Source organism: Leuresthes tenuis, unplaced genomic scaffold (genome assembly GCF_036924035.1).
Source record: "Leuresthes tenuis unplaced genomic scaffold, fLeuTen1.0.hap1 SCAF_10, whole genome shotgun sequence".
In the NCBI taxonomy this organism is placed as follows: domain Eukaryota; kingdom Metazoa; phylum Chordata; class Actinopteri; order Atheriniformes; family Atherinopsidae; genus Leuresthes; species Leuresthes tenuis.
In genome coordinates, this window is record NW_027325364.1 from 14,535,559 (window position 1) to 14,547,292 (window position 11,734).

At 40.5% G+C, this 11,734-nt stretch overlaps 1 protein-coding gene across 1 annotated transcript; it reads right to left on the reverse strand.

Annotated features, from left to right (window-relative positions):
* Window positions 1-755: 755 nt before the first annotated feature.
* tmem67 (transmembrane protein 67) lies at window positions 756-11,061 on the reverse strand. The gene is made up of 28 exons (XM_072394326.1): window positions 10,841-11,061; window positions 9,829-9,923; window positions 9,598-9,688; window positions 9,375-9,474; window positions 6,831-6,894; window positions 6,663-6,734; window positions 6,519-6,581; window positions 5,997-6,151; window positions 5,771-5,879; window positions 5,525-5,611; window positions 5,049-5,114; window positions 4,797-4,950; window positions 4,603-4,723; window positions 4,385-4,490; window positions 4,120-4,176; window positions 3,924-4,022; window positions 3,732-3,830; window positions 3,326-3,412; window positions 3,133-3,232; window positions 2,907-3,046; window positions 2,689-2,829; window positions 2,499-2,579; window positions 2,297-2,413; window positions 2,069-2,185; window positions 1,859-1,966; window positions 1,340-1,442; window positions 1,101-1,243; window positions 756-1,016 (listed from the first exon to the last, which is right to left on the reverse strand). The coding sequence occupies exons 1-28, from the start codon at window positions 11,043-11,045 to the stop codon at window positions 936-938; spliced, it is 2,961 nt and encodes a 986-aa protein (XP_072250427.1). The 5' UTR covers window positions 11,046-11,061; the 3' UTR covers window positions 756-935.
* Window positions 11,062-11,734: the final 673 nt, after the last annotated feature.

An 11,734-nucleotide genomic window follows, 5' to 3' on the forward strand; every position in this document is an offset into this window, starting at 1 on the left:
ATGTAAAGCCCACACAGACGCACAGTGCCAGTTAAATTCAGGGAGTTCTAACTTTACATGTGAATCTTTTAAAAAAATTAATGTGAAGTTAGATATGAAGATACTTCACGTTTGTCATTAAGAGCAGTTATATTGTTGGAGAAATATATTTAATTTTTGTTTGTTGTAATTTTTGTTTGAAACACATGTTCAGTTGATTTAACAAATTCTGTATTTCCAGTTGGTGGCATCAAATCACTCCTACAAAAACTGTACCCACACAAACTACAGCTGAATGGTGCATATTCATACAATGCTCATTTTTCTTTTCTTTGTCATCTTAAATCAGATGCTGTATAGAAGTTCTCATGATGCAAGAGAAGAAGTTACTCAATAAACATTTTCAATATGAGTAAAAAATTATTGTTGTGAAAAAAACAGCTGATTTAAGTCAATATTCACAAAAGTGTCAGTGGGAATTAATCAGCTACAGTATCCATGTGTGATAGTGAGCCTCAGTTAACCAGTGACTTCCTGAGTAAATCAAACCACACAACAAACTTTTAATAAACTAATTATATTAAGCTGGGTCTTACATTGAATTTTTTATATTAAGAGAGATCTCTCGTAAAAGAGATTTTAGCATATTAGCAGAGAAGTTTGACAAATCCATAAAACATTACAATTCAAATAAAAGTCAGCGCTCCCATGTCATTACTTCAAAACAAAACTCAACACAGCGTCGTTTCCATATAAAAACAATTTATTCAGTAAAAAACAAACAAACATGGAAATGTTTTCCAAAAATAGATTTACCTCATAAAACAGCAGTGAAAACATTGTAAAAACATTGAAAAAGTACAAATAGAAAATGATTCACAAAACTGTGAAAAGTAAACATCTTTGAGCCACTGAGCCACTGAGCCACATCGAAACCTTCAAATAAAAGCAGAGATTTATATCAGAAATCTCTGATCCACCAGTGTTTTATTAACAAGGTTCTTCCTTCCGAGAGTGTTACGGATGAAGCGAAATATCTGAAAGACAATGAATGGTTTTTCAGCACAAGTGCATCTGTATCACAGTGAAAGAAAGATAAAGTAGCCACACTGTATACTGACCATTTGCTGTACATATGTAAGCACAGCCGCAAGCACAAAGCTCTGAGCTCCCAGGTCCACGACACAGAAGAACAAAGTGTCAAAAATCAGCAGCGTGGCCTCATTCCCATAAAAGAGCACATCACTGAAGGAGTGAGCATCATCTACATTGAGAAATGCAATGGAAACTCATGTCTATATGGACATAAATGTGTAAACAAATGAAAAACATACAGAACAATACAAGAGGAGATTGTTACCGTTGTAAAAGATGCTCTTCTCACTTGCTTCGAGGAACTCCATCCCTATGACTCTCTCCAGTGTCAGCTTGTCCTTCACTATGTAGTCCATGTCAGGGTGGGCCTGAGGTAAGTAATACAACACCAGAGAGAAAACCAGTGTTTACGTACAACTGAAACGAGACAACAACAGTAAATGTTGTGTAGGTCACTGATGATCGGATGATATGATACGATAACTGTCATGAAGGTGCTTCTCAGTTAAAGTTAAACTGTGTAGTTGGTCTTTGACTCAAAGAGAAAGACAGAGGAGATGCTCTCACTGTTAATGCACCGATGGGTTGGGAGGTGGTACTTTCACATGTATCGATCTTGAGCAGCTTAGGTTTTCAAGTGAACTATTTAATACAGGAAGTCCAGAGCCGAATCTGAAGTTACTTAAAAAAGCCACTAATCCTGCTTTATAGTAGAGGGCCCTGGTCAACCAAACTGATGACTCCTATTGCTTCAGTGTGTTTATTCATGCGTATTTGTACTAACGTGGTCTATAACAGATCCCAGGAAGTGGTTCATGGTGTTGTAGGCTCTGAACTGCATATCTGACAAGTTGGCCATGGATGCATCCATCAGCCGCGACGGTCTGTTTCTCTGGAGCACAGGAGACAATCGACCATTTAAAACACAACGCTGACAACCTTCTGTTATTAAGCTTATTGTAGAGGTATGAAAATGACTGGGGTAATCACACACCCTGCTGAGTGAGTCCTGTATCCGGTCATACTGCAGCCTCAGTCTGTTAGAAAAAGACACCTGAAAAGTCTGAATGTCTGTGTTGGGAAGAAGACCCCTCTGACCACAGAGCGACTCCTTGGAACAGAGAAAAGGCAGAGAGACACAGAATGAAAACATTCAATTGTGGTATTACCAACCAGTACACCTATCCAACAGCAACGTTTCTAAGTCTTTTGGTCTCCATACACGTTCTCTCTTCAGATTGTTGTTCATTTCCTCCATGTTTGTATCTGCATGCCCATGTACTGAACGCCCATGGATGTAGTAGCCAAAGCAGCGATGGGAAAAGAGCAGCACAGAAATCTGCATGAAAATACAGACAAAGCACATTTAAATAAAGTATTATAGACAGAGTGATATTCAGTGCAAATTATGGATTACTACTTACATTACTGACTGAGCAGAGATCCACGAATTGGCGGATTTTGTCCTCCACAAAGTGCTCATAAAAGACAGTGAAGAAAATCATCTGTAGAGAAAAATTTGTGTCTGTTATAAGAGCTTGTACTGTAGATTTCTAGATTCCTAAGGTAGGCTGGAAGAGGTGTGAGATTAACTGGAAGTTGATGGCCGTTTACCTGCAGAAGCCCAATACAGAGCCAAAGTGTGGCTGCCAGGCCATAGCGCAGTATCAGGCTGTAAGGAGGGGTGTATGCCTGTGGGGGGCGCTCTAAGGTTGCCCAGGGGTCTCTCAGGGCCAAGTTAGAGAAACCGAGCACCTTAACAAGGCAGAATGAAATGTCAGTAGTGAAGAACATGAGTGAAGCTGTGAAAAATACAGAGTACTTGAATGTACTTCAAGAAAGAAGAGCACAGCCATGATCTGAAAAGTTGGGCTGATCTTGCGGATGGTTTGGAGCTCATTCCACTCATTGGCCACAAAGTAGGTCCTCCAGATGCTGACTGGAGAGGGGTCCCGCTTTGTCTCCCCGGCAGCTGAAACAGCAGTGTATATGTTGAAGGGAAGAAAACGGCTGGATAACTGCCTCACGAAAACAAAAACAGGGAAAGTTTGCTTGTACCGTGCACAGTTCTGGTAGCTTTACTTCGTGGCCTCTCCCAGTCAATTAGAAATATATCGACCGTCACCTGCAGAATCAGCTTGTGGAGAAACTGGACAGCCTGGATGCAGAAAAAACAGGCCATTTTGAATTTGATGATTACGACCTACAGTCCAATAAATACACGGCACTACTTGTGTTAACATCTGCTAACCTTGAGAGCGAAAGCACAACCAATGTACGTCACAAACTGCTCCTCCTGGGTAGGCAGTGGCAACAGCACTGATACGAACTGCTGAGCCTAAACACACAAATACAACTTAGATGCAGAATGCAGCCTCTTATTAACAGAGCTAAAATCTGTGTATTCAAAACTGTTATCCACAGAAGGAAAAGCAGGAAAAGCACTTGCCTTTAAAGTCTAAAAGAGTGCAGCGATGGAAAGAAAAAAGTTTAAGAGTTCATGCAAAGATAAAGGAAACCATCTTGGTGCGAACAAAAGAAAAGCTTAAAAAAAAAAAAGACACCGCATAGAAAGAATAAAGAATACACTGACATCAACTTCAAAGACCCCACAAGCATCAAACAGATGTCTACAAGTTTTAGGGAATGAGCCGTACCTTGTAAAAGATGAGCCAGTAAAGTCCGGTTCCCACAGTGACGGCGAAGAAAACGTTGGCGAGATCCCCGGCATAAAACAACAGAAACTTCAGCATCGTCTGAAGAAGGTGAAGAAAGCGATCAACAGTGTTCTGCAGCTTGAAACCCACGGATGATTTTCAATGGCTTCAATGATGTTTGAGACACAGTACCTCCACATCGACGAGGGGAGAGGCGATCCTTCTCTTCCAGCTGACTGTCTTCAGCAGGGAGTAGAGCACGGCCAACCCACCCAACACACCGAGAGCCGTCTGCGCACACAAAGCCACAGATGGCACTGTATCACCCTGAGCTATGACATCAGTCATACCCATAAATCACGCTCAAGCCATTCATACTTCTACTCACGTCAGTCTTTGTACGGGCCTCACTCTGATCCATCTCATACTCCACAGCAAAAGTTGTCTAGAAACAGACAGATTCAAAGCATGAAGCCCCCAAAAGCAGCACCATTCAGCAATATTTCTTTCTAAAGCAGCAGTATGGTCATGCTTGAGGTTGGGCATTTAGTTGTGATGGTTAAGATAAAGTTTAGGAACACTGAGCATCCGTGTTCATCCTCACAAATACTGTGAGGCAAACGTTTATCTGAATCCATGTGCGATCTACTCACAGAGACAGTTTGGGTGTTGATGTCTGTGATGGGAACATCTGTGTAGGTAACAGTCATCAGAGGGGGAAATATCTGGCCCTCCTGGGTTCGTGGAACCAGCTGGAACCTGCAAAACACACGTTCCATCAATGCAAGCATCTCCACTTGACACAGCAGTTAAAGCAATTTCCAAGCAATGTGCTGTTTTTATCACGGTGGAGTACGTGTTGGTAGCCTACCTTATTTTAACGCTGGTGGCAACACGGATGACTTTAGGCGAAGAGCTTAAGCTCTTCTCTCTTCCACTCAGCGTGTCCACAAGAAGAATGCGTCGAGACAGGTACCAGTTCCTCATGCTCTCTGTACGAAATACAACATACATGAGAATAAACCAGACATTCGCATGCCTGTAATCGAGAAGATAAGAGCTCACCTTGATTGATGAACCGTCCATTGTATTGCTGGTTTTTGACAAGCGTTGGCAGCGGCAGAAGTTTTTTCTTCTCTCCTCCGCCCAGGTCCATAAATACATCATAAAACAACGGTTCGGGATGGCCATCAAACAGCTCTGCTACTGAAAGATCACACTGCACACACCCACAAACACACAGCTTACAACAAAACAGTGCTTTCAAATACTGCACTCCTTCCTTCTCTGAACTATTAGAAAGTAAGAGGTACTCACACTGTCTTGATAAGTGGTTCCAAAGCTGAAGGCTGCCGCCCGTTTGGTGGCTCGTTCTTGGCAAAGCTGCAAAAATCAATGACCAAGATTTTCTTCTGCATGTACTGCACATTTTAAGAGTTTATTCTGACTTTGGTTCTCTTGAAATTCTCTCTTTTTTTTTATTGCATTTTTTTTCTAAATTACTGATTTTATCCAGATCAATTTTTAGAAAGCCTGGCAATTTGAAATGGCCACAAATGTATCTCGCGGTCTCTTTTGCGTAATCTGGTATGCAATAAATGTCTGCTGTTGCTTGTATTCTTATGGAGCACAGCCTGGTAAAAAAAAAAAAAAAAAAAGTTAATGGAAAGATGAAGCAAAGTAAGTGACAACAGTCCACCTTAAAGATCTGATTTAAAACAAAGATCTTATTTCTTTGAACCCAAAATAAAGACGATGTATTTGATTTAATCACTGACTACTTGTAATCTTACCTGCAGATTACTCCCTCCTATTTGCTCCCATCTAAGGAACTCTCCCTTGACATTATAGACAGCAGCAAGCAGTTGAATGTCGGTGTTCTGGCAAAAAATAAACACAAATATCGATCAAAAGAATATTTTTGCCTTACAGTTCAGTGTGAGGTATCTGGAAGTTTCAGGTATAATGTGTGATTTTCTTTCAGCATTCTTTCATAGCTCATTGTTCAATGCAAAGGGTGATTTAAGGTGATCCCTTACCTTTTTTCTTCCTCTGAAACTGAACGAAATGGGAACAGGATCAGTTTGAAGCACTCGACTGGCCAGCCCTGGTTCGTCCCCATAGTAAAGCCACGGCAGATTAACTCTCCTGCAGGCAGAGTAATCGCAGCTGCTAGTGTCCCCTCTGAGTTTAAGCTAAACTAACGACTTACATGTTTCATTCATAATCATGCATTAAACAAAAGCACAATTTAGACATCATTACCAGTAAGAAATGTCTTGAACTGAGCTCAGTGCAGCCCTTGATCTGAAGATGGTGTTGAAGAGACCACAGGCATCAGTGGATAGACTGCTGAAGGAGTGCATGTTCATCACACACATGTTCCCAAGAGCCTGACACGCTGTCAGGTTGGAGAAGACCTTTGAGAAGAAAATGACTTGTTCACACTGAAAACCAAATACCACACAAAATGCTTTAAAGAAACAATGGAGCACAGCAGCTGTTGTATGCTTTCATTTGATGGCCGAACACCCTCCACTTGTTCAAAGTGCGGTTTCTATCTGAGGACTATTACTTTAAAATGATTAAATCAAACACTTTTTACAAATGTCTTACATTTGCATACATCGCAGTTAACATAGCCGAATATAAATATAAATATAAACATAACATCCTAAATCCAAAATTTCATCCAGCTACGATGAGTGCTTCATTCGTGGCAGTGTGTGGTTTAGGCAGGATCAAGAAACTGCTGCTTATGGTAATGAATAAAGATCTCAGAATTACAAGGCACGCTGCTGAGGAGGAGTAGAGGTTGTCCACAAACCAGGCAGACTGGACACTGAACTTCTGCAAACAAAAGGAAAAATTAATCATAATAGAAAATAACCCGCATTTATATATGAAATGGCGAATGAGAAGAAGACTCACCAACTGAGCATAGTTGACACTGGGATTCACATTAGTGGAGAGGCTGCCTGGAGAGAAACATAATCCTCCTGCCTGGAAAATCACATTAACTACAAGTGATGAGGTGTGTATTCCCGACAGGTGTGTGTAGGGTCTGACAGAGAGAATGTGAGAGATGTCTGAACTTACCAGGACGTTAGGAGATGCGCACACACAGGAGGTGTTAATGAAGGTAGCTTGACATCTCTCGCACCTGACAGTTACAAGGTAAACAGACCGTATTTATACAGCGCTTTTCTGGTCTAGTTGACCACTCAAAAGTACTTTTACTGCACAAGCCACATTCACCCATTCAAACATACAGTTGTTACAGGCTACACGGTACTTTTTCTCTATCACACCAATGGATGTCAGACCGCACACCGCAGATAAGAACAGATAAGAAGGGAGTTGAGAAAGTAGCAAAGCAACATATAAGTTTTAATAACGTAATTTTGCTGTATTAACCCAAGGCTGAGCGTTACAGAAATTCCAGTAACAATGATAAGTCAAATGAAGGGGAAGTTAATCAAGTTCGGAAATGTGTGATATTACGTTAACATTTCTAAGTTGATCATTTCAAATAAATCATGATCAGAAATAAGATTCTTTGTGGGAATTATAAAGTACATAAAGTTAATCTCTGTCTGAAAGGCAGACACTGCAGATAGCAGGTGGAAAGTACCGGAGGCCACAGGAAGGATTTGGGACATGTGGTCAAGCCAGAGAGTACTTTTGGGGAAGTGAAAGCACCAAATGGAGAAGGTTGCAGAGGGTCAAGCACAGACTCAGATACAAAGAAGAGCAACATAAAATCAATGATTTTTCTAATAACACAGTAACAATGTGACTCAATCGAGGTATCAGTGAATTAAAAAAAGTCATTATGTTGATGGTTGTTGGAATAATGTGAATGTTTTAAGAATCTGGTAATCATAAAAATGCATAGTCATGTGATAAGCAGATCATGCTTTGGTGAGCTGATGGCTGTGTGAGGAGGTCAAACCGGGTGAAAGGGAGTTGATCAAGTCAGATGAGCTAATGAGAAATAACCAATGAAGTTGGGTGGAGAGGATTAATAGCAGGACCAGTAGTCTCGATGATAAAAGGGAAGGACAGCAGAGAAACAGGGCTTCTTCACCCCGGCTGGACCTCGAGAAGGATTGACGCTGGAAGAGCCCCTCCTCGGACGCAAGATTGAAGATTTGGAGAAGATCGAGCAAAACTTAGAATTTAGAACGGACCTCAGAAGAAATCTGCAGTTCTTATTTACAACGGACAAGAGTTTTCCAACAGACTGTGGATTATAGACTGGACTTCTGGGAGTTTGTTCTTGCTGAACTCGTACCGCCGGGCGGACCGGCAGAAGACTCCAGGACCTTGGACGGTGTCGGGATTTCTTGACCCGAAGACCGGACCTGGGACAAGAAATAGGGAAACAGCTGCGGCCAAGCTGTGTCTCACTCCTTCTCTCGCTTCCCCATTTTGACTCGAATCACCAGCCTCAGCTCAGTGGTAATCAAATTCAATTAGTTTAAAATTAGAATTATGAGTATGTTAATCTTTTACCCATTTAGTTTTTACCAATAGTGTATAAAATGGAGACTGTGTGTTAACAGAAGGTTCTGAAAGGTTATTCAAGCCAAAGACCTTTAAACGTATCCTTGGGGCTTACCAGGCCACTTAATTACAATCCTGGCACCATACCAAGTGCACAGATCCATAAGAGGAGAGCTGCCGTTAACAGGCGTGGCTGATATCCATCTCTAGCTCCAGGGTCATTCAGTTAGAGGCATTATCAGAGTAAGCAGGGTTGGCACGCGGATGTAGGCAGTTAGTAGTCAGACGAGTCTCCTCGCCACCAGCTTAAGCAGCCCCAGATTCTACGATAGGCAGTCCCCTGTTTAGCTGAGGACTCTAACCCTTTTAAACGGAGAGCTGGACCAGACCACCTGTACAGGGGTTGACACTGAAAATCTAACAGAGGCAAGAGGATCGAACCAGCGATCGAACCACCACCGCTCCTCTGTTCAATCATTCAAATACTCTCCCCAGCCCCAAGAAAAGTACACCGAAGGTAGCCTTTATCCTCACTGTCAGTGGTAATTCAATACAGAAAGAAAGAGAAAGAAGGAATCAAGAGCAAAAATCATTTGCAAACATGTAATAAACAGAAGAAAAAAAAGTGTTCTTGAAATGATCGAACCACCGTAAGCTTGTATTTTACAAATCACATGACGATTTGTTGAATTTGCCACTCGCTCTTTGCTGACTGAGGCAGAGACCAGACCGAGATGAACTAACTATCCCATCTGGTGGTAGAAAGTGTTATGACAGAAGGGTTTGATCAGAGCTAGCTGGTACACAAGCTAAGTTCAACAGCGATCTGAGCATTTGAAAACATAGACATCTTTAAGTGTTTTAAACTATTTTTCAGCTTATTTAAATCATTACAGAATGCACCTTTAAGAGTGATTTAAGATTGATTTAGTTTTTGCCCATGTGCACCAACAGTAGTGAGGATCACTTGTGTATATGAGATGATCAGTATTCAGAACTTACAGTTTCAGTTCTAATATTACTATTGTGACCCCTTAGAAAATGTCTGTTTGATTTGTATGATTTTATAAAATGCATCACTTCTGCTCCTTTAAAAAAAACTTTCTGCTTGTAAATCTGTGTGACGGTTTGTACCTGTCTCCACTGTTGTTTGGTGCAGACAAAGCGGGGCTGTTTCCGTTGCATGCTTCACACCTGGCCTCATTTAAAAGGTTTCCACTGTTATCTCTTTCCACTGGAGAAAAACAGATAGACCACAGACAGCCACTCATACTTAAGCAATCCCAGCTATTATCTCTTTGTGCTAAATTTGAAATAAGTACAATATTTGAATTACTCCTGTTATTATCTGACTCACCCAGGATATTGCCTGGAGGGCACTGACACTTCCCCTCCTCACTGAGCCTGCCTGGACAGTGAATGCACTCATATCCGTCTTTTGTTACCGCCTATTAAAAAATATATATATATATGCAACACGAATAATTACCTGGACATCAACATAAATTGTGTAGGAATTTATGAGTTACAAATTCTACATTGTATTGTGAGGTAAAACATTTCAAGGTGTTACATAAACTGTACATACAGGCTTGTCGGTGGGACACTGCTCACAAATAATGGGCACTTTGTCAGTGTTGATGTTTTTGGTTTTGTACCCAGTCTGGCAAATGCAGCTCAGTCCTATAAAAGAAAGAGGGTTAGCTTAGTGTTAGTTGGAGCATTTTTAATTCTATGCACTCTTTAGAGCATCAGACATAAAAAATATTAATTTAAAAAAATTATAACTAGTACGCCAATCACAGAATAGTAAGAAAGACATCCTTACACTGTACTCTATGAGCATTATTAGGAAAAAGCAGCAGAAAAAAAGGGGGTAAGTGAGAACCATCATGTGGGAACAAGAGATCGTGCAGGACTGAATGATTTGGGTTGAGTTGGGTTTGGGTGTGAACCCAAACAAATTATATCAAAAGAAGTGATCTATAAGTTTATTCACCAGCAAAATGCCCTTCACAACTCACAGCTTACTAAATTAGGCTTTGAACTGTTGGATGAAATAATCAATTAGACTAAGGAGGTAATAATTACATTACGATGTACTCATTAGTTAAGGTAATGATCAGTAATGGACTGATATATAAGTGTATACCGTTTTACAGTTGAATGATTTTGAATAGTTTATCTTATCTCATTACATACGGAAAAAAATTTTATACTAAATCTCTAATAACAAATCCAACCACATTGCACTGACTTGATGTATGTACGTTTGCCGGTTTTAAATTGGATCCAACCAAACCACAGATAAAGTAAATATTCATATTCAGTCTACCTTTATGACATAGACTTCAAATTCGCTTGAAGAGTGACTTGCCTTGAAAAGTTATTTTAACAATTCGCCAGTTCCTGAACTGTTTTTTCAGCATCATGCTAACGCCTAACTAGCCTAGCCTAAGCTCCTCACTGGAGCTTATTTGAGAGGTTCTGCATATTGCAGTTCAGTTAATGTGTTTCGAAGTAAGAGTTTTTAGTGACAGATTAGAGTTAATATGTGAAATCGGCTGCAATGAAGTGGTGTGATGGTAACGCTAACAGACCTGTTGGGCTCTGGCGCTGATTTGAACCACACCTCGCGCACGACAAACTCGAGATATCGAAGAATTCGTCCACACCACAATCTGAAGGAGACTTAAAGGGGATTATAAACTGCTGGCAGTGAACTGCCTCCATGTATATTAAAAGAAACAATGTTAAACACACTCTGTGCCCATGTACAACAAACAGAAGCGTCTCCGTCGCCATGGTAAACAAAGGTCCTCCTTTTTTACCCACAATCCTTCACAATGCGTGATGACATAAAGCTCCTCGCCTGCGTTCGACGCCAGACCCAGACCCAGACCAGGGTTCAAGGATAAATAGCAAGTTTTTCAAGGGAGAATATTGTACTTTACAACATTTACCAAAGAGGTAAAAAATTTTTATACCTCAGAGATTTGGGCTGTTGATTGGATGAAACACACATTGTAATGTCTTTACTTTTAGTTTTAAGAGTGTTTCCCCAATTTTTTACCAATAAAAAAAAGCCAAACCCACAAATTGAACCTATTAATAATGAATAGATTAAAAGGTTCAATCTCCATCAGCTACATCATATATTTAATAATAAAACACAACAAATAACATTGACATGTACAGAACAAAATATGTAATAGTATGATTGTTTGAGGGGTCCAGTGACTACAACTTCCCGTTCTTGTATATCTTAAGTAACACTCAACTTTCCCTTCTCTCACATGTCTAAATGATATAGCAGTGTCATCCAAAGAGAGGTTTCATGACACAGACCCAACAGGTGGAACTAATTTGAGCTGAGCAGTAAACCAGAAGAATTCACTGCACCTGAATAGTCACCGACAGGTTTACCAAGGACTATATGAGGACATTTTATTGTTATATAAGACACTGTTAGATATCTAAGAGCCTAACTTGGA

Excerpts from the sequence above, each read along its gene's own strand:
- tmem67 (XM_072394326.1), bottom strand. The coding sequence starts at position 11,045 with ATGGCGACGGAGACGCTTCTGTTTGTTGTACATGGGCACAGAGTGTGT. Across the intron at positions 2,580-2,688 it reads TCTGTATTGGGCTTCTGCAG|ATGATTTTCTTCACTGTCTT; the intron begins GTAAACGGCCAT and ends TTTTCTCTACAG. Across the intron at positions 2,186-2,296 it reads ACAATCTGAAGAGAGAACGT|GAGTCGCTCTGTGGTCAGAG; the intron begins GTATGGAGACCA and ends CTCTGTTCCAAG.